The sequence below is a fragment of the Phyllostomus hastatus genome, unplaced genomic scaffold, assembly GCF_019186645.2.
Source record: "Phyllostomus hastatus isolate PE091 unplaced genomic scaffold, TTU_PhHast_1.1 phas_scaffold_501, whole genome shotgun sequence".
Taxonomy (NCBI): domain Eukaryota; kingdom Metazoa; phylum Chordata; class Mammalia; order Chiroptera; family Phyllostomidae; genus Phyllostomus; species Phyllostomus hastatus.
Genome location: NW_025334033.1, coordinates 63,710,825 through 63,738,737, shown reverse-complemented (window position 1 = coordinate 63,738,737; position 27,913 = coordinate 63,710,825). Strand labels below are relative to the sequence as shown.

At 44.6% G+C, this 27,913-nt stretch overlaps 1 protein-coding gene across 1 annotated transcript; it reads right to left on the bottom strand.

Moving 5' to 3' along the window:
* Nucleotides 1-295: 295 nt before the first annotated feature.
* On the bottom strand, nucleotides 296-27,830 carry CPSF2 (cleavage and polyadenylation specific factor 2). Its single transcript, XM_045822922.1, has 16 exons — nucleotides 27,756-27,830; nucleotides 25,389-25,470; nucleotides 20,099-20,277; nucleotides 18,838-18,997; nucleotides 18,651-18,756; nucleotides 17,512-17,641; nucleotides 16,739-16,854; nucleotides 16,051-16,238; nucleotides 15,113-15,403; nucleotides 9,052-9,152; nucleotides 8,512-8,712; nucleotides 7,798-7,950; nucleotides 6,109-6,334; nucleotides 4,643-4,942; nucleotides 3,325-3,459; nucleotides 296-2,956 (listed from the first exon to the last, which is right to left on the bottom strand). The coding sequence occupies exons 3-16, from the start codon at nucleotides 20,245-20,247 to the stop codon at nucleotides 2,864-2,866; spliced, it is 2,349 nt and encodes a 782-aa protein (XP_045678878.1). The 5' UTR covers nucleotides 20,248-20,277; nucleotides 25,389-25,470; nucleotides 27,756-27,830; the 3' UTR covers nucleotides 296-2,863.
* Between the last annotated feature and the right edge of the window lie 83 nt (nucleotides 27,831-27,913).

The window sequence follows — 27,913 nt, the reverse complement described above, 5'->3', positions numbered from 1 at the left end:
AAAAGATACACAAATGGCCAGTAAGTACAAAAAACATGCTCAACATCATTAGTCGTTAGGGAGACGCAAATCAAAACCGTAACGAGACACCTGCGTGCACACAGGACCGCAAGGATAAAAAAGACGGTGGGCGACCAGCGCGGCGGAGGCCTGCGGGGACTGGAGCTCCCATCCACTGCCGGCGGGAGTGCCGAACGGCGCAGCCGCTCCGGGACCCAGTCCGGCGGTGCCTCCAGAGGTGCGGCCACAGGACCCAGCCCCTCGACTCTTAGACAGAGGGATCGGCAGAAGTAGGTTTTGAGTTGTGAGGATGCGAAACACACTTTATTCTTGTATTATCATTTACTAGTCATTGTATTATTTTCCATATGAGCAACTGCGAACCTACTTTTGCCCCATCCTGTGTATACATACCCAAGAAAACTTAACACACATACCCACACAAAAACTTGTACATTGAGTGTTCACAGAAGCATTATTGGTCACAGCCACAAAGTAGAAACAGCCCCAATGTCCATCAGCTGACAGAGAAACAAAACTCGGTCTGTCCACATCACAGAAGATTGTTCAGCCATAAAAAGTAACTGATACATCAATGAATCTTGAGAATATTACACCAAGTGAAAGCAGACAGACACAAAAGGCCACACATTTTATGATTCCATTTTTCTGAACCATCCAGAACAGGCAAACCCAAAGGAGACAGAGAACAAATTAATGGTTGCCTGAGGCTGGGGAAAAGGGAGCCTGGGAACCGACAGCTGATGGGGACGAGGTTCCTTCTGGGGGATGATGAGAATGTTCTGGAATGAGAGAGTGGTAATGGTCGCACAAGGCTGTAAATACACTACAAATCCATGAACTGTACGCTTTAAAGAGAGAATTTTATGGTATGTGAATCACAGCTCAATTTTTTTAAAAAAGGCAAATGGCTCTTAGAAAACTGGTCCCTCCTTCTGCTGGAGAGCACCCGCTGGCTCACCGAAACGCTCAATAGTCAGCACTGGCATCCGACATGGATAATCCCACCGCCGCAAATGCAACGAAAAATCTTTTTAAGCTATTTCTAGATACCAGCTGATGGTCTGGTTGTGTTTGTTCTGCTTCTGACGAGTAAAGATCTAAAAATTCCTGAGTTCACGATTTATCTCAGAGTCCTTTTTACAATTCGTATTTTTCTTCAGTAACTGAAGCTAAACAAATGTCTTCATTTTTGAAATGTTGGTAACAGTGTCATCCAGAAACAGGTGAAAAGATTGCTCCTACAATGACATTAGTTAGCACAGCCATCTTCAGGCAGGACTTTAAAATTTAATTCTTGTTCACAGGTCAGGCAAAAATCAAATTTTCAATATCAGGATTTCAATGTAATATGTATAACCAAATCCTTTAATCCATGAAACAAATGCAGACTTTGCTTCATCTGGAAAATAAATAGAATTTTAGGCTTACTCTAGTCAGTAATAAGAGTTTAAGTGAATTTTTTCCAAAGCTCTGCAAAGAAAACATACTCTTTATCTTCATCTTCGGTAACATTGTTTTGTGTATCTGGTTGTCAGTATCAAGAAGCCTGTAAACTCTGCATTAGCACTATAATCCACAAGAAAAGCTTTGTAAGCATTTGAAATAGAATGAAATTAACTGCAGTCTGATAGCACTGGGTTGTACTGTACAGAGTTCCATGCAAGCGAAAGAAGGCTGATCCTTCTAAAAGTGCTAATTGTCAAGAGGAGGGCTTAGCTACTCAGGAAATAAGCCTCGAGGCCGTGATTAAGCCATAAGCTAAAAAAGCACTGAGAGTACAACAGGGCGAAATGATTTCATTGTGAAGTTCAATGGAAATTGCATATACTCAGTTTTTATTCTTAAATACAAGCGGTGGGCACCGTGTCAGCACTGCCAGCCCCAAGCAAGGTGCAGATGCGGAAAAGCCGGCCGTGCCCACCTTCAGCGCTGCTTCTGCGGTGATGTGTATAAAATCCAGCCACTGCGTGGGCACCCTTGGGAGAAAGCAAGCCTAGGAGAGGGAAACATTTACACCTTGTGATTCAATTACACTGCTACCTCATAAAAACAGGAGGTTCAAACTTGTTTCTTGAAAACAGAGCACAAAACAGTTTCTAATGGTAACCTAGATGACAGCTGAGATGCGCCTGAAGTGTATGCAGAACCCTTAAGACTGGAACACACCGAGGAGCTCTTTTGAATTATGTGTGTTCAAATGACGGCATTACAATTCATACGGAACAACAACAGAATCCTGGTAAAACAAGAAACGGGAGAAATGAAAATTGATCACTTCCAGCTTCGCCCTAGAGTGAGCCTGGGAGATACGGGCGTGGAACAGACACGCTGCACGGGAGGACAACTGTGGATCACAACTCAGAAGCGTGGCAGCCCGTGCTCTTTGCTTTTTGGTTTTTAACTAAGGAGGACTCAAAAAACTGTTGTCAGTTTTCTTTTTTCTAATAGCTCATCTTTTCTAAATAATTCTCACTTTGCATTCCAGAAAATGTAAGAAACAGTTTGCAAGAGTTCATGCAAATACGTTTCTCTAAGGCCATGAACTGGTTTGCTAAGTTGCATTGTTTTATTCAAGTAAAAAGCCCTTCTAGAATAAGGGGTCGGCAAAGGAAAGCCGTCAGCTTCACCTCTCAGGCCTGCACACGGGTTGGGGTCTCTCCCGCTCACACTAAAGGGGAGAATGCTCAGTTGAGCATTAGCAAAAAATCTAATGCATGTTAAGTTTTTCTGGCAGATTCTTCTTGTACATTACCAAAAAAAAAAAAAAGCGCAAAAGCTTAGAATAAGAATCCCTTTTTTCTTATAAAGGTCAAACAGATACTTCTTGACATGATGTCCTTTACACAATGGCATACTGTTCATATAAAAGGTCTCTTATCCTATAAAAATCTTGACAAAGGCAGCCTTCTAGTCCAATGCGTCCAGTTTCCGTCTAGAAACCAATTAAAAAAAAAAAAAGCTCTTTAGTACGTTTTTCTACCATTAACATGCAGACATAACAACCAAAGTTACTTTATGACTAGTGAGGAAATGGGTGGCTCTGAGTCACAGAACGTGGCTGTATCACTCAAATCATGAGTTTCACAGACATGTAAATGTCAGAGAATACAAATAAAAGTTTACAATGAAATGAAATTATCCAGTCTTTGAGAGTCACTTTTTAAGGCCTTCAAGGTCATCATTATGAATATAAATTACTGGTGTCCAATTTTGTGAAACCACCAATTAAAAATTCCAGAATTCTAAGTGACAATGCATCAGAAGCATTCGTCCAGTTCAACCCCTTTCAAACACACTTACTCTGCGGACAGCTACTTGATTGTTGCAAACGAGGACACCGCCTACAAATTCAGCTTGAATCCCCTCCCGTAGAAGAACTTGTTTGAAGTCTGACAGCCTTGGTTCGTTCATAAAAACCGACTGATGTCCAGGAACCTCGGATAAGGTTAAAGGGGAAAGAGAAACTTCAACTAGAATACCAGACACGTAGCTGTGCTGAAGAAAGTAAAATAACCTATGATCTTTTAAGACATTTTCTATTATTCCCTCAAGTCCTTTGACAGATCATTTCAAGACTGTAAATCACATTCCAAGTTGTTATTCTGAATCGTACCTCATTATTTAACATTACAAAGCCTTTCGCACTTTCTGAACGTTTCACGATCAATGTTATTAGTCATGCCTCACAATACCAGAGACACATTTGGTAACGTTATGCTTTCTCTCACCCACTCGCCTAACGGGGTCACCGAGAGTGCCAGCAGGCTCGCTGAGCCACAGATCCTTTCTGACTCGGGCCCTCGTCCCGAGGGCTTGGTTCAGGAGATAATTTCCTCCTGACCGGGGTCCCACCTCCCCTCCTCCCTCAGGGCAGATGCAGTGGATGCTACAGGTGTTAGAATCGGAAAGGCAAGTGGTTCGACCTGATGCTGCTACTCTGAAACTGCTACGACGAGTGCTAGCGCTAGCACGGAGAGACAAACAACTCCGACTTCTCCCAATGTCAAGAGCAGTGCCGGGGAGGAGTCCAGCGACAGAGGCTGTCTCTCTATCCTCACCGCCTGGAAGGGCTAAACATGTCACCTCACACGCACGTACGCGTCACCGTTTTTGGTGCTGTTGTCAGCTAATTCCATGACACCTTTGCTAATGAGGCAGGTATCTCTTGCGGACATGTCAATACCAGACTAGAATTCTACCTATGCTAAGTAAAAGCTTTCGAACTATATCAAAACCAAAAGTGATGTGAGTTGAATTGACAGCAAAACTGGAGTGCGGGCGTATGGCATTCTTAGAAAACCACACATCTCCCGATGAGAAGCAGGCAGATGACTCGCACAGTCATCGGCCTTCGTACTTTAAAACCCTTACTGAAAAACTACAGCAAATCATGAAACAATTATGTGTCTCATAAGAAGACCTGCTGCAGGTTTCCTTTAAGTTATTATTACTCCTGAGCCATACAGGGGACACACACACACAAACATACCGTGAGGAATCTTCTCTGAAAACTCCAAAATCAGTCTACATATGGCCCATTTGAAATGGCTAGAAGCCTAAAGGAAAATTCAAAGGATGACCAATCAAGGAAAAGAGAGAAGCAGCACCGCCCACTCACCTCATTAGGTGGCAGGGGCTCCAAAGTCGGGATAATCTCACTTTCTTCGCCTGTTTCTTTCTCGTCGTCTCCGAACAGACTTTTCATGGCCTTCTGCTGTGCGATGACGCTGGCATCTGAGGGCGCGTCCACTTGCATTTCCGAGTCCTCCCCGTCATCCTTCAGTTCCCCTTCTTCTAAGATCACTCCCGTGTCCACTTTGGAGACCCGCATGTCTAAGACACCGTCTATCCAGGCTAGCTCGGCATCTTTCGCCTTACAAAACTGCAGGGAGCTAACGAGCGAGTCTTTCAATCTCACCTAGATGTGCAAAGGGGAGGAAGAGAAATAAAACCCACAGAGTATAAATGAACAGCTAAATATAACCTATTATTTACTATTACCATGTCCTAAGTCTCGTAATGTGCATTAAAATTTCAAAGCCTCTCACTCACCTGACCTTCACCATGACTGGTGATGACCTAATGGCCTGTGAGGTCTCTGGGCCCCTGTCCACTTTCCAAACAAAGGCTCTCGACCCTGGCTGCACACTGAAGCCACACGGCAATTTTCTAAGTTTATCAGTGCTGGGCCCCACCCGCAGCGATTCTAACGGAACTAGTGCGGCTAAGACCAGAGCATTGAGACCCTCGATCACCCCAAAGCTCCCCAGAGGACCTTCCTGGACAGCCGAGGGTGCAGGCCACTAACACCTGTCACTCCCTAACACCTGACGGTACTGGAGGAGTACGGATTTGCTAATAGTGTTCCAAACCACCACGCGGTTTCACACCTCCGCGTTCTTGGGATGCTGCTTCCTCTGGCGTTGCCCACAGTGACGGTTTTGCCTCCTGAATTCCGATCCATTTTTTCCCAACAAATACATATCACTTCTGCCTTACCTGACACCATCTCCCACTCCCAAGTACGAGTTAATCCACCTCTCCTCTACTCCTATTTTCTGTGCCTGTCTCCATTTCTTTCTATTAATAGAACCCTGACATCCATGAATTTTTATAAAACTTTTGAATTCTTGAACCCTCACCATTCCCTTCATCTGCATATTTTTGCTAATGCTGTTCCCTCTGGAACACTCTCTCCTCCCTCTCTTTCCCATTCTACATACACCCCCACTGAGGACCCGTCCATAGGGATCGGCTCAGTTATCCCTTTCTCCGGGAAATCTTTTCTAATCTCTAAACTTGGGCCAGGGTCTCCTTCTGTACATTCTCATAACATCCTCTGCTCTCTCTATCAAAGGTGCAACTGTCTCCTTCTGTACGTTCTCATAACATCCTCTGTGCTCTCTATCAAAGGTGCAACTGCATAACCAATCCTGTTTCCTTGGTAAAAGCCCCCGAGACTAGGACCTGCTGGGGTGGGGGACAGTCTCCCTCTGTCCTACTCCGCGCTGCGCCCTGGCGTGTCCGTCCGCCCCAGTCGGCAGCACAGTGTCCTCTGGCGCGGCTCACGCGCAGCTCATTCACCTGGTAGATGTGAGTCTCGCTGGTGGCGTCGACCGTCTCGTGCAGCTTGGGCATGTACACTTTAATGTCCTTCCCGCCGAAGGCCCGGCAGCACTCTGCGAGATCCTGGCTGGCCTCTGGGGGGCCGTGGACGATGATCAGCTGGCGCGGCTTCATCTGGTTAATGATCTTTTTAATGGAATCCCCGTCAGAGCGCCCTTCATAGTCTATGTAGGTGACCCTGGCTCTGCAATTACACGGGGTTATTCAAACATGCTCTTCTGGCAAGTTCACTCAAATACTAGGTGTTTAATGGCTTTTGTTATCAGGAAAGAAACATGTACAGTACATAAGTTTTTTAAAAAACTAAAAAAAGAAAAGTGTCTACAGTATTAAAATGAGGATTTGAGGAAAACACACATATCCTATTCTTACGCATTTTGGGGGATTGTGGATTCTTTAATAAGTGTTGTTAGAAAAAAAGGCCCACTATATAAAGAAAAATAAAGCTGGATCCTGCCCTAATCCCACATAAAATCGCAGGTGAGTTGAAGCCATTACAAAAAAGAAAAGGTGAAGCTTTAGATTACAGAATAAAATGTAAGAATTATCTTTATGACCAAGGACAGGGAAGGGCTTTTTAAAAAATACAATGGGAAATACTTTACTATTTCCTTACATCAAGATTAGAAATGTTTTTAAACAAAGTGGACCATGGAAAACTCTCGAAAGCAAGTGAACAGAATGGCAGATGGTTTTTATTGGTATTGTCTAAAACCAACCACCAACGACATCCAGGATACACAATGAACTCCTGCAAATCAACTACAAAAAGACAGCAACCTCTAGAGAAAAATGCACAACGGGAATAAATATGGACTTTATAGAAACAGAAACAGCAGCAAGCATCTGAAGAGATCATCAAACTTAACAATAATCATGGTAAAATGAATTTTAACAGTACTGACGCACTCCTTCCCATCAGGCCAGAAAGCATGACGGAGTCAGACGAGGCCCGGTGCTGGCAGTGGGCAGCCCCTCGCTGAAGGAAGCCCCCGCTCTGCTGTGAACACACTCACACACACACACACACACACACACACACACACACACACGGGTGCGGCCGCCGTGGGGGGGCGTCCTGCGGCCCCGTTCGCACGTGTTACCAAGCCCTCGGGACACCCAAGGGTGTACGCTAAATGGTGTCACTGCACGGATAAGCCACTTGGCTCTCTCAGGAGCTTTTCCGAATTCCAAAACGACAATTTTCTAGTGTTATTAACTATACCAAAAGGAAAAAAATATCTTAACTACTTCAGGTCACTGTAGTCTCTTTAAGACATTAGGGCACTGGAGATGTTTAAGTCAAGGAGTATATTTAACGAAATAAGCACTTGGGGAAGTCAAACCTATGAATTGTATCCCTCACCTGCTGCTGAACATAATAAAAATGCTGAAAGACTGCTTCTTTATGTAAGTGTACAATTTAATGTTTACCCCCCCACCCCAATTCAATTACTTTGGCGTTCAGATATAATTAACAAAGAGAAAATATCTCCATACTTCACAAGTCTCTACATGAAAAAAGAAATTAAATTTTAAAAGTGTAAACTTACTATAGGACATTCAGAAATTTCACCTTGGAAGCAATGCAAATTATAATTCAAGTGTTTAAAATTTGTATTTCCAAAACGCAACGAAAGCACTTACTTTATTTCAATAGACTCTGTCATGGAAATGCACTTGGTAGGAACATCAGATAAATCCTGATCCATGGGTTCATCTCCATTTGTCAAGCCAGATTCTAGTTTGCTTTTTTCTTCCTCAGTAGCTTGAAGTTCTGGCACCAAGAAATCCTCTGGTCTAAATAATAAGTCTCTAATTAGAAGCTATAACGACTAAGCTAATATTATGTTACATATAACTAACTAGTCAATTGCCTAATTTTTAGACTCCTTGCACATCTCAAGATTTAAATACACATTTGATTTGAAGCCATTGCGACCTCATGGTGTCGATTATTAGGTGACTGTACACATTATGTCCCCTGTGACCGCTAGGGAGTGCCCTTCACACCTCACCCTGTGGGCCGGGGAGAGGCCCCGGACAGATCCCTGGGCGAGCTCAGGGGTCAGCAGACGCACCATGACGACCCAGCCCTGCATCTGTCTCTCAGCTTCTGTGGTTTCCCTGCCACCTCCCAGTTCTTATAAATCTCAGGCCTCCTTTAATTTCCGTAAGGCCCCAGTCCGCCCACCCCTGATCAAAGAAGGCCGGTAACTCTCCATTTGCGTATTAACAAGAAAGCTTCATCTTTATTTCAACAAACTGATAACCAGAAAAACCAAATTTACTGAGCTCAAATGATAACACACTTGATTCCTACCATCAGTAAGAGAGAAAGGCATATTTTTGTTCACATACTTGATAATCTCTCCATATTCATCCCATTTAATTCTCTCCTCTGGGGCGGGAAACATGGGGTAAGACTTCTTGGCCTGTTTGAAGAAACTGCCCTTGCGACTCCCCTCGCCCTTCATCATCAGGTCGTGCTTGGCCTTGTGGGCCGTCGGCTGGTCGGCGTCCTCCTCTACGTCGCTCTCGTCGCTGGAGTCGATGTCTGCCCTGGGAGGGTCGGAACAGGTGACGGTCGTCAGGTCCCCGAGGGCTCTGATGGGTGCTCGTAAGCTTATTACTGAACACCGACCATGAACCGGACGGCCATTCAATGACCATCAGTATTGCTGGGTTGATACTGTGTGAAACACAGCATTAACTACCAGTTAATGAACACGTATTGAATGTTAGCAATGAAAGAATTTGGGATTCTAGCACCATCTGAAAGATGAAACACGAGTAATAAGGCCAAAACAAAAGTTAAATATTTTCTATTGAACTTTTTTTGTCTTAGAAAGAAGTTCTTCTTAAATTACGCACATAAACTTGCGTCTAAAAATAACTCACTCTTTGGACTGCTCAAGTTTTTTGGCAGCTTCTTTCTTTAGTTTCTCCTTTTCCAAGTACTCTTCCAGTTCTTTCCCTTCGAGCTTTACGCGTTTCCTCAACTAAAGGAAAACAGAAAACGAAAGGAAACACCAACATCAGGGGTTAGGGCAGTGGGGTATGAGAACCATCACGTCTCTAAATTGATTCATCATCTTTAAATTAAAAGTTCCTCTAAAATTATTCGAGTGTCCGTTACACGTACTTACAGATCCTAGTTAGATGAGTACGAAAATCGAGCTTTCACATTTCTAGGATGGGTTTCATTTAAATCAAACTAGTTCAAAAGCACCAACCAGGAAAAGAAAATACAGCTAAGTAATTTCATAATTTGGTGTAGGTAAGGCCTATGTATACATAAAACCCAAAAAGCCCCAAAGGAAAATATAAATTAATAGGGCAACATGAAAAATAAAATTGCTTTAACATTTTAAGTCTCATGAAATTAAAAGAAACTGAAAAAATTACTTGCAGCATGGTATGACTAGCAGAAGCTGTTTTTCCCCAAGACCCCTTCCAAATCAGTTAAGAAAAAGATGATCCACACATTAGAAAAGAACAAAATAGACATACAGGCAGTTTCTAAAATGAGAAAAACCAGTAACTGATAGCCATGAAAACATGCCTAATTTCACTAATGACTATTTTTTAAATGCAAAATATTTGAAATGTAATACCATTTTTTAATCTGTGAGGGCGACAACACTAAGTACAATAGCATATGGGAACGGGCGCCTTCGTCTGTTACAGTATCTGTGGGGAAACTGACGCAGCCCTGTTAGAAGGCAATGTGCGGCACTTCAAACAAAAAACCTGCTTGTCATTTAACACAGCATTTCCACTAGTGGAAAGGTAGCCTACTAAAAAAGTCACACAAATGCAGCAATGTTGGTAGTAGTAAAAAACTGGACACAATTTTAAATCTATCAATACAAAGTGATCTAATCAGTAGTTCTCAAACTTTTTGATCTCAGAATTCCTAAGACTTCGAGAGCTGCGAACCAAAGCATCGCAGGTTCGATTCCCAGTCAGGGCACAGGCCTGGGTTGCAGGCCACAGCCCCCAGCAACTGCACATTGATGTTTCTTCTCTCTCTCTCCCTCCCTCCCTTCCCTCTCTAAAAATAAATAAATAAAATCTTAAAAAAAAAAAAAAAAAAGAATTCCTAAAACTTAAATTACTGGGGATACTAAAGATCTCTTGTTTTTAATACTGTTTTTTAAATTAAAGTCTAATTGACATGAAACATTGCATTAGTTTAGGTATACAGGGCTTCTGTTTTTTTGGTTATATTTATCAATATTTACCATATCAAAAATTGAAACTGAGAAATTAAACATTTATTTATTCATTAAAAATAACGCTATCACATGCTAACATTAACCTCATATTTTTACAAAAGAGAATTATATTTTCCAAAGAGAAAAAATTAGTGGAAAATACAGTGTTATTTTACATTTTTTTGCAAGACTCTTTGAATGTCCAGCTCAACAGCAGACAGCTGCATTCCCACGTCTGCCTCTGCATTCACCCTCTGGCAATATTTTGCTTCTGTGGAAGTCCATGAAGAAAATCCCACCTCATACAAATGTACCGTTGGAAAGGGGGAAAATATTCAAACAGGGGTGTTCTTATGAAGAATCAATCTTTTTATGACTATTCTTCTTGATACTACATTAAAACTCAAAAGGTGCGTTGTGCTGAGGAATCCGCAGTCATACCAGTGCGTATTTGTGCTGTTCCATGGAAATGCACCGGCTGATCTTGCACTTGGAGTGGGCCTTTCATTTGTGCATTTCTTCCTAACGTCATGCACAGGGTTATTTGGAAAATACTGGTTCACCGGGTTATACAGATCTTACAAATGTTGACAAATATTTGTCAACAAATATTTGAAAAATCACATTTGCAAATATCACCCCTAATCTCACTGGAAAATCTTTTTTAAGTTCAGCAGTTAATTTGACAGAGATGGGTATTTAGGTTTTATAAAATTCTAATTTTCATTTGAAAGTTTGAACTTTATCAGATTTAAACAACAAATACTATCAATTATTTTCCTTAAAGTGAGTGGCTCAATTTATTCATTTTTGGGAAACTATCTGCCAAACATCAGCCTAAATTAGCCATGTCATTATTTCAAGTAAAAATAGTGTTTCAAGAAAAAAGTGGCTAGCCCAGCTGGTGCGGCTCAGTGGACTGACTGAGTACTGGCCTGTGAACCAAAGGGTCACTGGTTCGATTCCCAGTCAGGGCACATGCCTGGGTTGTGGGCCAGGTCCTCAGTAAGGGGCGTGCGAGAGGCAACCACACATTGATGTTTCTCTCCCTTTTTCTCCCTCCCCCTCTAAAAATAAATAAAATCTTTAAGAAAAGAAGAAAGTGCTAGTCTAACCCACAACTCGCACATTGATACAAGTGGTTTTCTTAGAGACAACTGCAGTACTTCAGTATACAACACAAGTGCTTTAGGCAAACTTCCCACCTAGTCACCCAGATTAAAAAAATATTTTACTGAAAAATTTAGTAACGTTAATAACGTGTACCACTCTGACAAGGACACCCGTAAGTGAGCCGCACTTGTCTAACGGGCGTGCGGCGACGACAAACGCAGGGACTGCCGGTGCCGCTGGGAGCCGCTGCCTGGGTCTACACTGGGGCTCCGGCAGCCTCCTGCCATCGCTTCTGCCCATCAGCATAAACACGGGGACAGGGAGGAGGAGACCACACCTTAATACATTATGGAAAATCCTTTTGACCTTGTGGACTTCCTGAGCGGGTGTCGGGGACACCCCAGGGCTCTGCACCCCGCAGTTTTGAGAACCACCGTTATCAGATACTCTTCTGAGTGCCAGGGATGAAAAAAACAAAATCCCTTTTCTCATGGCACCTGTACTCCAGTTGGCAGTGGGCAGAAGACGACAACAAGGAAAATAACAGTGATGAGCGCCAGAAAAAGTTAGGCGATGGGTTGGCAACTGAGTAATCATTGTCAACTGGTAGAGAAGGCCTCTCTGAGGAGGTGACCTTTGAATTACGACTTGAATGACAAGGAACCGGTCAAGTACAAGGCTGAGAAAAAGCACTACCAGCAGAAGAAATGCCGTGCAGCAGCGCAGGGCACTGAGCACGTGGAGTGAGACAAGGTCAGAAAGGTGCGTACAGAGGCAGGTCACGTGGGATCTTGAAGGTCTGGGTGAGAAGTCTGGATTTCATCCAAATAGCAGAAGGAAGCTGTTGGAGGGTTTCAGGAAGGGCGTGGCGTGAAATGGTGAAAGTTGACAAAACGCTCTGGGAGTTGTCTGATGGGTGCAAGTTTCGGTTGTGCAAGATGAGAAGTTCTAGAATCTGCTGCAGAATGCTGTTCCTATAGCTAATATAACTGTGCTGAACCCTTAACAGTGGTTCAGACAGTCAGTGCTGTCATGCGGTTTGTACCACAATAAAAAGAGAGGCCCAGAGAGAAAGACATACCTCGTCTGGTGCTATGAGAAGACAGACTGAGAGCATACAAGGATGAAAAGAGAGGAACCGGTAGGAAAGGCCAGGGAGGCCCACTCAGCACGGGCCGGGCTGGCGGCAGTGGAGCTGCAGAGAGCAGACAGGTTCGGGCACGTCTGCAGGCCACGCCCGCAGGACTCGTCGCCAGACTGACTGTGGGTGTTGGAAGAGAAGTAAGGAATTGAAGATAAGTTTTAACAGTCTGCGCACTAGGAGTCAGGACAGTGGTCCCCCTTGGAAGAGGTGGGGAAGACAAGAAGGGGGTGTCCGGGGTATTGGTAACTTTCTATTTCTTGATTTGAATTACAGCCTGGACACATGTGTTCAGTTTGTGAAAATTCATCACCCTATATGCTTTTACTATGCACACTTTTCAGTATATAGTCTACTCACATTCTTTAAAATTTCTGGGGTTTTGGCTTGCATAAACACGTGGAAAGTGCTTTTCCCTGAGCTGAAGACGGCTCAGAGGAGAGGAGACACGGTGGACATGGTTTTGGATGTGACCAAGCAGAGGGGTACGTGAGGAAGCACAGACAGGAAAGGGGTAACTGCAGAAGAAAAAAACCCCGAGAATAAGTACTACCTATGAAAAAAAAGATGTAACATTTCGAGTTTGAGCTCCAAATAGCATTTTCTATTTTTTCAAACTTAAACCACATTTAATATTCTTTTATGAATTCCTCAAATGGCCTATCTACCTTAATTGAATTTCTAGTAATTAATATTTTCAAATACTGCATTTCATATCTGATGAAACTGGGTCAAGTATTTCTGAGTTCCTTTAATTTTGCATTTCTAAGCTATTAAATAACCCAAGAGCCAGCATTTCACTTTGGTGTGCTTGCTTTGGATCTTTCCTCAGTGATTCTGCGTTTATAATGAACGTGTACCCGAGTTTAGTTACCGTTATTATGCTTTTCTCAAGCGGAGTTAATAAGATACCCTTCCTTCTCAGCTTTTAACAAACTGTGCATTCCTTTAAGCAGCTTCTGTGAGGACGAGATGAAAAGCGGCCACCTGAAAATCCGTAAAACCCTGGCCGCTATTCCCCTATTCACTGCCAACTGCTGCAGACTCTGAGCGAGTGACACTAGTTTCAGAAAACTAATAGGTTTGGCGGGTTGGTCATTAGTACAATCACCGTTGGGCGTAACGCCCACCTGACGAGCCGTCTCGCTGCTGTGACGGGAGACAAGGCGGCAAGCGCGGGTGCAGGACAGGTGAGGCGTTTCTGCGGCGGGAAGAAGAGGGACCTCCTGCCTGACTTCTGCTTCGCAGGCAGGTGTGAGCCAAGATCACGTGCTGTGGGCGGGGCCTGAGATGCAGGCGCAGGGCTTTGAGAAGAAAGAAGGAATGAAGTTGTCTCACCGGAGAGAGCAGGAAGCAATGGCCCACAAAGTGCTGAGTGCCAGTAGTGGGTGCCCCTCTGAGACACAAGGTCACGCGTGCAAGGGAGAGCCCGTCCACACAGTAGTGTGTAATGCCAGCGAACACAACGTTGCTCGGGCACAGGCACCAAGCAAACAGACAGTTTAACGGGAGTCAAGGCGTGGCCAGGTGAGTGCAACAGCAGAAGGAAGGGTGAGAGAGTTAAAGGTGTTTGCAAAAGGATGATGGACCCCTAGCTCAAAGCCTGAGGGGTGGCGGAGGGTAAAAGTGGTGGGGTTCATGAACTTCAAGACCCGAGGGGACCAAAGGACTATGGCACAGCAGTGACAGAGAAAGCCACCTCTCAGATCGGAGTGCAGGCCCGCGGCAGTAGAGGTGCGGAGGTTGTTCAACCCTAACGAGGCTAATTCGGGGCGTGACCACGGAGTAGAGGGCACAACGGGTGGGACGGCTGGCTGAGGTGGGGTGGAGGAAAAGACCAATGAGAAAGAAGAGGTCGAGAACCTGGGAGCCAAGGAACTGGGTGGATGGGATGCTGAAGGCCTCAAGAAGGAAGTCCTGGGTACGAGCGGACAGGAAGGCGAGCAACCGGAGCCCAGCGTCACTGATGGAGGACAGAGAATGACAGAGAATGACCGGGCGATCGGTAAATGTCAGGACCAAGGAGGGGCTAGCGCACCGTCAAGCCTGACACTCGGACTACAGAGGGGAGGGAAATGGCTTTGAAGCCGCAACACGGAACAGGAATCTCTACCCCACCCAAAGTGCATGGAACATGAGAGAGGGGAAAAGGGCATCCACGTGAAAGGGCCGCAGGAAAACGAGTATCATTGGAAAGAGCCCGATCCCGATTACGGGAAGGACGAGAGCAGCTTTCGAGAGACACTGAGAACACACAGGGTGTGTGCACCCCGTCTGGGTGTGGCTCCAGAGGGCACCACGGAAGGGTTCCAGAGCGAGAATCTCCAACGAAGTAGCCCTGAAATGTGTGCCGTTGAAGGCTCTCTGCTGTGATTCTGACAGAACTCCGGAAACAACTTTGCGCTGTGTTTTTGGTCACTGATTTTTACCCATCATGCCTAATGCATTCAAAACCGTGTTAAGATGAAATTCACATACACGCACTCACCTCTATTTCTGTAATTTTTTCGGAGGGATTGTCAATTAAGAAGCGCGCTAGGGTCCCAGGAGTGGTTCTGTAAGTTAGAATGATTGAGTTTTTAGGGTCCTCGCACCACTGGATGAAGAGGTCTCTTGAAAACCCACACTCCAGGTCGGGCTGGCTGGCGAGCACCACTTTAGGGCTGGGGACCCGAGCCAAGTCAGAGAGACCGTGACACAAGGAGAGATGCCGAAACTGAAACGGATTGTTTCTTTTGTCTTCAAAACACCTCATCAGTTTGTCGCTCATCCACTCTACCTGCCACGGGAGGAGAGATGACAACAGTGAGGCAAGGCTGCGTCATGACCTCAGCGTATTCTTCAACAGGCAAGGGGTTCAAGTTCTACCTCAAGTCTTCCCCTCTCCCCCCGCCGGCTGCTCAAATTGGGGCTTCTTAGACAATTATTTTCTGCTTCTATTCCCCGTTAGATCCTGCCGCCCCAGTGCTCATCCCTAGAACTCCAGTTTTGCATTACGTTGCACTTCTGAATTCCTTTACATCCATTGAGAAGGTTATGTGTAAGTTCTAAATGAGTATCTTATGCCAGCAATGGCTATTTCAAGGATAAGGGCTTCATTCTGACATTCATAGCCTGTGAGGTGGGTTGAGTTTTCGTCCCCGTAACACACAGACTGGGACACTCAGTGTTAGAGGAGCGGCAACTTGCTCAGTCTGTGAAATGGGGGAAACAGAGCCGACTGCACCGAGTCTAGACGGGTTAAATGAAACTATACAAGTAAAGCAGAAAGAACAGGAAGTGGTTAATTTTTAGCCTTTATTGTCGCTGTCACCATCAACCTCTTCAACAGAAAGACAAACCCCGAAGGGCCCTGTTCCCCCTAAGCCCACTCGGCAGCACACCCCACCACCCAAGGTGGGCGGGGAGGGGGCGGGGGAGGCGCACCTGGGACTTGGAGAACTCCACCACGTTGTAGCTGACGTTGTTCAGCAGGGCCAGCGAGTAGACACCCAAGCCCGCGTCCTTCGTCCTCCAGATCTGGTCGAGCAGCTGCGCGAGCTCCAGCACCCTGCCCGCGGTGTCCACGGCGATCAGCACGTTGCCGTCACCGCGCAGCGTCTCCAGGACGTTTGCTGGAGGACGAGAACGGAAAATCCTTACAGGACACAACAGCGCCTGGCCGCCAAATCAGAGATAACTTTATCTCAACGTTTTTACTATAAAAACTGCAATTTATAAATAAACCATCACTAGGCCAGCTACAAAATAAAAGAATTTCATTCAGGCCACTGCAAATACTTTCTATTCTGTGAATATATCCTTCTAGGAATGAAAAACAATGCCATTGTCTCTCAGTGTTTTTCACTGACAAATTATAAACCATTGGTTTCCAAACCAAATCACCCACAGTACACACAAAGATACTTTCACAGTATCTTTTGTGCAGAAAGATACTTCTGTACAAAAGTATCTTTCTGCACAAAAGATTATTATGGTCATGTAGTAGTTTTTCAAAAAATACTAGTTAGCCAGTCTCTTAGAGGAGAGGAGTGTTAACCAGAGCCGAGTAAGCAGCAATTCCCACTGCCGTGCACCCCGCAGCTCTCCATAGAGGACACCGTGCAATACGTACTCAGCAGCTGCTCATCCCTCTGTTTTCTCCTGGGCTGCACGTACGTGGCGTTGAAGGAATCTGTGATGAGCAGGGACGGTCTGCTGAGCATTTCCAGGGAACATCCATTTAAGTGGCTGTAGCAAACGTGAAGAGAAACATTTTCTATCACTTCAAATACACAGCAGTTTATCTTACCCAAAATTAAGCAACTTCTTTTATAAGGTTTTTTCCTCTTCTAACTATAAAAGTACACATACAAGCTCACTGGTAAGAAAATCTGGTAAGTTCAAAGAAAAAAGGGAAAACCAAGATGTTCCAGAGTACCATCATTCAGATATAATTGATATAACGTGCTCTGAATACAAAATGAGTATTTAAAATTAAACTCTTGTATGTTCTTTAAAGGGAGTCTGACTTTACATATGGTTATATTAGATGGAAATTATTACTGACTCTGACAAAAAGAAAACCAACAAGTTCCTTTAAATAACAGGTCAGGAACATATAAGGTACAGTTTGATATACAAAAATTAATCTCCTTTGCAAATCTCCAGGGAGAAATCTGTTTTACAGAATGGATACTAACATGTAAATTTCAAATACATCTTTTATCATTTTCATCACAATTTTCCCTTACAATGCAATTAATTAATTCTGAAAACATTCACTAGTTAGTACTTTTAAATTGCTTTAGATTTCTGATTAAAAAATAACTTTGTTCCTAATCTTTCCTCCAAAGTACAAAATAATACCAACTGTGTTTCTATCAGCTTTTTCCTTGATATACCTACATCTCCCTCTTGTGGTTGAAGTCAACTGCATAAACAATTTCTTCTTCGCCATCTTTGACTATTTTCCATATTGTTCCACCTATCATGTGACCGGCGGGCAAAGGTGTGATGGACAGGCCATGTCCTTTACCTGTATCAGCAAGATAACGGCAATGCTCAGATCCCTTTCAATCCCCAAAGAAAGGCTATTTATTTGTAAACTACTTTTTAATAGGTAACACACACAATGATGCAAAATTCAAAAGTAAAAAGACACAGAGTGAAATGTGAGTGTCATCTGTTGCCCCAGACCACTCCGTTCCCTCGGGGAGGCAAACGCTGTCGCCCCTTTACTAATAAGCATCCTTGCAGGCAGGCATCCTGTGCCTACAAACGAGAGGCTAGAGCCTGGACTCCAGGTCACTACTACCAGTATATTAATTAGGAGGAACTAATACGTTTGAAGAGGTGCACTGCACGCACAATCATCAGGTGTTCCCGTTTCTGCTGACCTCGAACCGATCGTCCCTCTCTCGTTGCCATAAAGGATCTGTCCTACAGGAGAACTCGGGGCACACACGACTGCTGAGAGCCCTGTGACTCCCTGGCCAGCTCCCCCGCTCCCACGGCCGCCCGGTTTCCTCAGGGATAGGGTCCGCCCCTGAGAGTCTTCACTGCTATTCCCTCTGCAGATGACACACGCATGCTTAACATGTGACTTCCTGACCTAGTGACAGAATGAACTTTTTAGCGTCCGATTCTAGAATTCAGTCATTCTGTCCTCTGTGCTGCCGTCCGACTCCGTTTCCTTCAGTCGCAACACTCAGTCCCCTGAGCGACCTCACGCCCCGGTGCTACGTGGGAGCCCCGGGAGGGAGAGTCTGGGCACGGCAGCTCTGCGCACTGTGCAGGGCAGACAACGGACGTCTCCCCCGAGTTACAAGTGCAAAGGCCTGAGCTGTTCGCATTTTGTTAGTGTTTCACCTGGAATATTTCTCCATCTGAACGACCTGGGGGAGGTTCAGAGTTCTCATTAAAAAATGCTAATTTTCTGTCCCTCGGACCAGAACGCCTACAATTTTTACTACAAATTTCCCCTGTACTTTTCAGCACGTTAAACCCCATTAATCCAATTATTTACTGCTGGAAATACTTTTTACCTTTCAAGTTCACAATCTGCGAGAACTTCAACTGCTGGATTTTATCGAAGGCTGCGTCCACATCGTCCAGCGTGAAGAGCGTGAAGTCTTCCGTGTTGTGTCGAGACTGGAAGAGCCACACACACACACAAAGGTCAGAAACGATCAGGGCGGAAGGGCTAAGCATTTCTGTAGCCGCTGAAGTTACCTGGTAAAGGTCATACATGAACATCTGCCCCATCTTGTAAACGGGGATGGTCGCGTAGATGGCGCAGTTCAGGCCCAGCTTGCCGACGGCGTAGGGGAGCGCCCCGAGGTGCAGCGGGTCGGGGTGCGACAGCAGCACCGCGTCGATCTGGTGCACGTGCCTGGGGGGACACACGGAATGACCTTGGCGCAAAGCGTGTTTTAAGGGTGAAGGCGGGAGAGTCAGAACTGTCTCACCAATTCTGATTCCTCTCGGTGTTCTGAACTGAAGACTGTGCTGGAGTGAAAACGCTGACAGTATGATGCCTACAAATTTCAATTGTTACTACCCGTCAAAATTATTGCATGTCACACGTAAATATATAGCGTCTAGGCACATTTAAAAAAGAAAAGGAAAAGAAACAGTAGACACCACATGTAAGCTGGTTTTAAATGGCTATCTTATATGCTACTAATTTAAGTTCAAGAACTCAGCTTGGAATTTCAGAAATTAAGAAGATATTTAGCCCTGGCTGGTGTGGCTCCATGGACTGAGTGCCAGCCTGTGAACCAAAGGGTTACCGGTTCGATTCCCAGTCAGGAGAAGATATTTTAAATGGTCAGATATTTATTATGGATTTTTGGCCCAGCTTTTTATAGCATGGTAACTGACAGGCATATTCATTATAGTAAATTCATTAATTGATTCAATTAATCAATGAAGCATGTTCTCATTGACAAAAGAAAAAAATTTTGCTACAAGCCTTATGTTTTTTAAATGTTTAAGTCCTCTTTCCTTCCATCATTAGTACAATACTGCAAACATAACTGAATTTTTCTCTGATGGGTCAATATCGCTTTGTGTCTCACGGTCACTATTCTGAGCACCGAGTCTCAATGTCCAGCATCAAAAGATGAAAAAGTAAATGAATGTGGTCCAACCGCAGAACTTTCACATGGAAAGTGTTTCTGTTCTTCAAATTCTTATAAACTTAACCTTGCTCTTTTCTAAAACTCAGGTGCAATAACCTCTACTGAGATCCATTAGTTCCATAACAATTAATTTAAGGTTATTCTGAATTTCAAATAACACAGTTTGTAAGTCAAGAAAACTTTACAAGTGAAAATAGTCCCTCTTTGGCTCTTCGGCATAAAGAAAACTAACTCACTACAAACTAAATCACAGCAAAAAAGAAACACTGTGTAACATGAAAATAGCACTACAGTGTAGGAAAGAAGAGTTGGTTAACTAATCGTCTGGAAACACTCCACATAAAACTTACTTCCTCAGCGAATCGATAATGTCCAGAGAGAAGTGCTCGTCCCAGCCGCAGTCCAGCAAGAACCGGAACTCGTCCACCTGGAGCAGGTAGCAGAGAGCAGACTCCTCCTGAACCCCAGACAGGGTCGTCAGTTTGATGATAGATGTCATTTTTGGTCCAATAACAACAGTCCAAAGGTCCTTTCAAAAGAAATAAAAATATAATTAAGCATAAAAGTACAGTCTGGCATACGTAGTGACAAATTAATTTCTAAGTGGGAAGAAATTCCATAACCATGGAAAGCAAACATTTTAAAGACCCATTTCCACCATGCTGAGTTGGAAAGCACAAACATCTGACACACTCCTGTTTGCACGAGTCCCTCGGTGGCTCCCCAGGGTGATTTGTTGACGTGTAGTGAACTTGGGAATCAGACAGACTCAGATTTAAATCTACTCCCGTGTGGTTCTGGGCAGGCTGATTAACCCTTCTTCACCCATGTATCCCAGGCGATCACACATGAATACTAGTGCATACGTAAAAAGGATGTTACAGTGTCTGTTGGGATGCCTACTACATATGTTCAAGAAGACATACCATGAACACTGCTGCTGTAAAACTAGAATTGTGGGCTATTAAACAGATGTAAAAATATCCCTTAAGAAAATAGAGCTTTGCCTGGCTCGTGTGGCTCAGTGGATTGAACGCCAACCCGCAGACCAAAAGACTGTCGGTTCAATTCCCAGTCAGGGCACATGCTGCACTGCAGGCCACATCCCCAATTGCGGTGTGCGAGAAGCAACCAATCAATGTTTCTCTCCTTCTCTTTCTCCCTCCTTTCCCCTCTCTCTAAAAATGAATAAAATATTTTTTTAAAAGAAAACACAACCCTACGGAAACATTCCAGATCTTAGCTCCTTAAAATAAATCAGACTTTCCTGGCTACCTATGCAGGTAGGAGAGGTCACTGCATACCTGAAAACACGTCACCACCTATCTGCCCACGGTCGTACTGACAAACCAGGATACACTGACTGCCCACCTTTCGTAACAGGCTGTCAGGGGCTAATCCCACCACACCTGCCATCTGGTTCTCCTGGGCAGGAGCCAGAACTCCAGAGTCCCCCTCGCTCATCGTCACCGATGTGCATGCATCCTGGTGGGTCCCACCCCCTCCCTCCCAGCCCGCCTCTGGAACGACGATTATATTCGCCTGGTGCTTCAACCTCTTCTTCGAAGGTTCTCTCCTCCTGCTTATCATCAGAGAGCTGACTTGGTGCTCTCCATTGTCAACTTGCTGTTTCTTAACTTCCTCACTTTGCCCATTCCCTTCTCCCCGCTAGCCCCGACACTAGAATACGGACTCCGTGGAAGTAGAGACCATGCCTACTGTGATCACAGTTATAGTCCGATGCCCCGCCGAGCCTCACGTACAGCTGCGGTCAATAAATGCTTCTTGGACGGGCGAGGCACGGCTAGTACTAAAGGAGCTTCACGCCCTTACCGCACCATTAACAGTCACCGATTTACGTGCGTTTCCTCTTGCTTGGGAGATGTCTCTGGGCGCCGGGCGGCTAGGCTTGCTCTACTGTCGCATCCTTACTATAGTAGCACATGACTTAATCACAGTGGATTTTCAGTAACAGTTGTTGAAACAAGTTAAAATTAAAAATATATTGACTTAGCGTGTTTCTATTTGTAAGGTATGAGAAATACAAAGACACTAATGCCCTGCTTGATAGAAAATGTGCACAAATACAACTTTGGAAGGGAGCTAAGAGAGTCTCCCTGCCAGAAAGCTTCTCGAACCCCAACGGTCCCCGCAGGGGCGCTGCATCTCCTAGGCCGTCGGTGGCTGCGACGCCTGGGACTCGAGCACGTGCGGGGGGGACCCACACGCTGCACAGCGGAAGCCAATGGTGACCCGCCGCTGCACTTCCTGTTCTTTTCTCATGTCTATTGTTTTACCTAAAAAGCCCTGCAGTGAGATGGTCCAAAATGAAATACGAGACAGCGCTCAAAGATGAGACTCCCGGGTCGTCACTGGGGAAAAGCAGAGAACAAGTACAAGTAGCACTGTTGCTAAGGACGCAACTTGACCAAAGCCGGAAGGACTTCCAGCAGCTGATGTGCACAAAGGCAAGCACGATGCTGCCCAGTGCATGTAACTGGACGTGGAACCTGAGAAGCATGAGCCAAGGTCAACTGGAAACTGTAAAGAAACGGAACATCTAAACACCGCAGTGCTTGGTGTCAGCAAATGAAATGTGCCGGAATGGGGCAAGTGCTAGCGTTCTACTCCGGACACGACAAACTCAGGAGAGACAGAGCGGCTTTAATCCAGAGGCAACACGCAGCCCAGGCAGCGAGGGCCTAAGGCGAACAGTATCTATCCGACCTGTAGGGAAAACCTGTTCACAAAGCCATCATTCAGGTCTATGCTCCAACTACAGAGGCTGAAGAAGATGAAATCGAAAGCTTTTAGGCAAGCAGCCAAGAGGAACTTCATCACACATCAAAAGGAGACACACTGATAATTACAGGTGAGGGAACACGAAAGTAGCAAATAAAGTAGAATCAAATGTCGTGGGAATATTTGGACTGGGGGTCAGCAACGAAGCAGGACATTGGCTTCTGGAATCTGTGAAGCCACCAGCTGGTCCACCACAAACCCATGCTTCTAACAACCGAGGCCTGTGTACAGGGACATCGCCAGATGGCCAATACAGAAATCAATAGATGATGTAATTAAAAACAGGAGATGGAAACATTGTACTCTCTCTGCCAAAATAAGACCAGGAGCAGATTGTGGTTCTGACCACGAACTGTTAATATCAAACACTAGAGGAAAGCGGAAGCACACAAAAGACTCATAGCACCAAAATAAAGTGTAAATAACATCCTGATAGATTAAAAGTCCACATAAAAAACTGTTTAACTTAATTGACTGAGAACCAGAAAACCTGTGGACTAAAACTAGGAAATCAGAGAATGGGAAAAGACAAAGGAAGAAGTAAAAAAGAAAGAAAAATTGAGACAGATGACAGAAGAAACACTAAAAGTACTTAGACAGGCAAGGGGCAGAATGAAAAGGTGACAGACAAATGCAAGTTAGAATCCTGAACAGTTTTTCAAAGACTACCACAAAGATATAAGGAGAATTATAGGAGTTAATGAAAGAGCTAGAAGAGAAAGGCAAAAAAGGAAAAATAAGAAATCTCTACCAGGAGATTCAAGAAATACAGAGGAAACTTAAACTTAGATTAGGAGTGCAAAATGACCAAGAAGGAAGCACAGTATCTGACCAGGAGCAAAGAAGGGGAAGGCGGAAACAACACTGGAAATCTACACGGAAGAGACGAGAGGAGGACAGGCACCCTGAGAAGGTTCCTCTGAGGAAGAAGGTGTAATTCTAGAAGGTCCAGGGAAAGCTCCCCTGAAAGTACTGGGAGGAAACAAATCACCAGGGGTAGCTGGGATACCAACAGATTTAATCCAACCCATAAAGACCGAATCTGTTAAAACCCTAACAAGAACTTGTCAACAAGTAGGAAACATTCAACATACATCCAAATCTTCACGCAAGGAGACGCTACGGAGGGCGGCAGCCGTCGGACCACCGCTCTACTCTCCCACACAGGGAACGTGATGCTCCAGGTGACAGGACGAGTCTTCGGCCTCACACGGAGCCCGGCGTGCTGGGTGCTCAGCTGGGTTCGGAAAAGGAAGAGGCACTGGAGGTCTCACTGCAAGCGTTCGTCAGATGTATACTGAAGTGCTTGAAGACTTTCAGAAAGTGGGTCTACATTTTACAGACACAGGAAAGCCTCTGACTGTGTGGATCATGAAAAGCTGAATCTTTCTGGAAGAAATGGGCGTGCCTCGGCCCTGGCTGAGTAGCTCAGTTGCTTAGGGCCGCGTCCCAATACATCAGGGTTGCAGGCTTGATACCCAGTCTGGGCATGGGCAAGAACCAACCAATGAAGACATGAATAAGTGAGACAATAAATTGATATTTCTCTCTCAAATCAATAAACTAAAAATTTTTTTAAAAAACGGTGTGCCTCAGCATTTGATTGTCCTAATGCATAACCTGTACTATGGACAGGAAGCCACCGTAAGGACAAAATGTGGGGGAACAGAAAGGTTTCCTCTCAGCAAAGGTGTTTAGACAGGGCGCTTTCTCTCTCCCTATTTGTTTAATCTGCACACAGAACACGCCGTGTGAAAAACTGGGCTGGACTCGGTGAGTTTTCACTCCTCCTTCTTCTGAGTCTGGAGGAAGAAACATCAGTAACTTAAGATATGTAGATGACACCATCTTACTGGCAGAAAGCAGCCATGATTTGGAACGACTTCTGACAAAAGCAAGAGAAGAAAGCGCCAAAGCAGGACTGCATCTGAACATCAAGAAGACAAATACCTTGGCTAAAGAAGAAATATAGGACTTTAACACAGACAATGAAGGCATTAATATGGTTAAATGTTGTGCTTATCTCAGTGTAGTCATCAGTTCAAATAGAGACTGTAGTTAAGAAATCAAGAGGAGGCTGAGACTCGGAAGAGCAGCAGTGGAAGAATTAAGAAAAATCACCAAGAGCAAAGGTGTGTTATTAGAGACCTAGGCTAAGACCACCCACACCCTGGCATTCCTAACCACTGTGCACAGATGGGGAAGTTGGACAGTGAAGAGGGCTGATAGGAAACAATCGATTCATTTGAAATAATGGTGTCGGAACAGAACGTGACTAATACCTTGAATGGCCAGAAGATGAACACGCAGGTCCTAGAACAAAGTAAGCCTGAAACACCACTAGAGGCAAAAAAACAACAAAACGAAAGCCGTTCTACTCCGCGCTCACTGTGAGAAGGCAAGGCTCCTTGGAGATGGCAATAACGCTGGGAAAGCCAGAAAGCGGCAGGAAAGGCGGAAGACCAAATGAGAGACGGGCTGACCCCACACAGGGAGCCACAGGCAGGTCCACCGGAGCCGAGCAGGGCTGCCGAGGCCAGGACCTGTGGACATCACCCACTCACGGAGCTGCCAGGAGCGGGAGCCAATGAAACGGCACGGAGCATACACACCACGATGATATTTAATGGCCTAAGAGAAACTGTTCTTCTCAAATCTACCTTACCTCCCGCTTTATCTACATCATGAAGTGAAGACACCAGCTACCTTGCGGACAGAATGAGTTCATGATAAAATATTCTTGCAGACAGACCCGGATTTCAACACATGAGAAGTATTTTTATTACAACTGCTCAGAATATAACGAAGCTATTTCTTTATTAGACATGCATTACTTACTGATCTCTCAGCTGTATACAGGATGAAACACGATGAACTCTTGAGAGGAAGAGCTCCTTGAAAGGAAGAGTTCTTTATAAACCTAAAAAATAAAGCAACAAGAGCTCCATGAGTCCTGGCCGGGAAGCTCAATTGGTTAGACTCTTTTCCCTATACACTACGTCTGCAGGTTGCCCTCCCAGTCAGGGCACGTGCAAGAATCGACCGATGAATGTATAAGTGGAACAGCAAAGCGATATTTCTCTCTCCCTCTTCCTTTCTCTCTCTCTCTCAAATCAATAAAAACAAATTTTTAAAAAAGATAAAAAGAGTTTCATGATTGTGGCATAATGATTTACTTCGATTTTAATTATGCTGTTTAATTGCTATGTCTTTGACACTGTGAGTAGCAAAAGATAATATACTACATGATATTTTTTAAAGAAGAAACTTGTCATAATTTTAGAAGGCTTAAGCTTACGTAAAATAAACAGGAATAGGATAACAAAAAGATATAATAATAAAAGACAAAAGTAGTAATACACCAAAGTAATAATCAGGGGTTGAAATATGCAGTTTATCAACTTCCGGCCAAGATGGAGGCTTAAATAGATACACTCTGCTTCCTCACACAACCAAGAGGAGGACAACAACAAATTTAAAAGCAAAAAACGACCAGAACTGCCAGAAAACCCAACTGTATGGAAGTCTGACAACCAAGAAGTCAAAGAAGAAATCTTCATTCAGACCCGTAGGAAGGGTGGGGAGGACCCGCAGCAAGGCAGCGGGCTGGAGGACCAGGATGGCGGGCGGGGGGCCACATTCATGTGCAAATGAAGCAGGGGGAGCAACTGAGGAGTGAGAGGGTTCCAGAGCAGAGAAATAAAGCCTCAAAACCTCTGGCTGTAAAAACTGTGGGGGCTGCGGCGGCAGTGGGAGAAACTTCCAGCCTCACAGGAGTTTGTTGGAGAGATCCACAGGGTCCTAGAACATACACAAGCCCACTCACCCGGGAATCAGCACCAGAAGGGCCCGACTTGCTTGTGGGGGCGGGGGGAAGTGACTGAAAGCCAGCCGAGAGTGGAGCAAGAGGCGTTGTTTGTTCTTGGACTCCACCCCCACAGAGAGCACCACAACAAAGCCAGGAGGGTTGTCCCAACACGGTGAATACCTAAGGCTCCGCCCCTTACAACATAACAGGTGCACCGAGACAAAGAAATATGGGTCCAATGAAAGTACAGAAAAAAATAAAAAAAACTCCAGAAAAAGCCCTGGCTGGTGTGGCTCAGTGGATTGAGTGCAGGACTGTGAACCAAGGCGTTGCTGATTGATTCCCAGTCTAGGGCACATGCGTGGGTTGCAGGCCAGGTCCCCAGTAGGGAGCACTCGAGATGCAACTACACACTGATGTTTCTCTCCTTCTCTCTTTCTTCCTCCCTTCCCCTTTCCAAAAATAAATAAATAAAATCTTAAAGAAAAAAAAAAAGCCTCCAGAAAAAGAACTAAAGGAGGAGGAGATAGCCAACCTATAAGATGCAGAGTTCAAAACACTGGCAATCAGGATACTCACAGAAATTATTGAGTACAGATGCAAAATAGAGGAAGTGAAAGCTATGCAAAGTGAAATAAAGAAAAATATATGGGGAACCAACGGTGAAGGGAAGGAAACCAGGACTCAAATCAACGATTTGGAACGGAAGGAAGAAATAAACATTCAACCAATACAGAATGAAGAAACGAGGATTCAAAAAAAACAAGGAGAGGCCTAGGAACCTCTGGGACAACTTTAAACATTCCAACATCCAAATCATAGGATATGATTGCCAGAAGGAGAAGATGAGCAAGAAATTGAAATCTTATTTGAGATGCAAGCCACAAATGTATTTTAAAATGTCTTCACAGCCATGCTGAAATTTTACAGGTGAGGTTAATTTTAATATACTTTTGTTTAACCCAATATATCCAAAATATCATCTTCACATGTAATCGTTATTAAATTATTCATGAGATATTTTACAGTTTTTTGTACTGCATCTTTGAAATCCAGTGTGTATTTCCCATGGACATCACATCTCAATTTGATCTAACAACAATTTCAAGTGCTCAAGAGCTACATGTAGCTCCTGACTACTGAAACTGCGCAGGTCCGGACGCGGAAATCAACGCTTCAGAGTGCAGGGCGGAGTGTTCCGCCACTCCCACAGGGCTACTGCGCACCCCTCTATTTTTACATACATGTCTTAGGCTTGATTTTAATGGTATCACCAACCATTTAGTCTCCCAGGCTAAAAATTCTGGAGTCGCCCTCTTACCACCCAACTGGCTGCCGCAAGTTGAATCCTATTTGACATTTCAGAAATGTCTTTCTGACATCCTTTACTATCATACCTCAGTTGAATGAGTGCAATTTCCTCTCATCTAGTTTTCCTGTTCCAAGTTGATCCTCCATACAGCTGCTGTCCTAAAAAAAGAAAATAATAATAACCCAAAAAACAAATATACTCATCCCCCTTCCTCAGGCAAAGTATTCACTGGCTTCCTACTAA

What these genes read in the sequence shown, in the direction of transcription:
- CPSF2 (XM_045822922.1), bottom strand. Translation starts at nt 20,247, where the DNA reads ATGACATCTATCATCAAACTGACGACCCTGTCTGGGGTTCAGGAGGAG. An exon ending in TCATGTATGACCTTTACCAG is followed by an intron (nt 18,757 to 18,837) that starts GTAACTTCAGCG and finishes TGGCTCTTCCAG; the next exon opens with TCTCGACACAACACGGAAGA. An exon ending in GAGGGATGAGCAGCTGCTGA is followed by an intron (nt 16,239 to 16,738) that starts GTACGTATTGCA and finishes CTCGTCCTCCAG; the next exon opens with CAAACGTCCTGGAGACGCTG.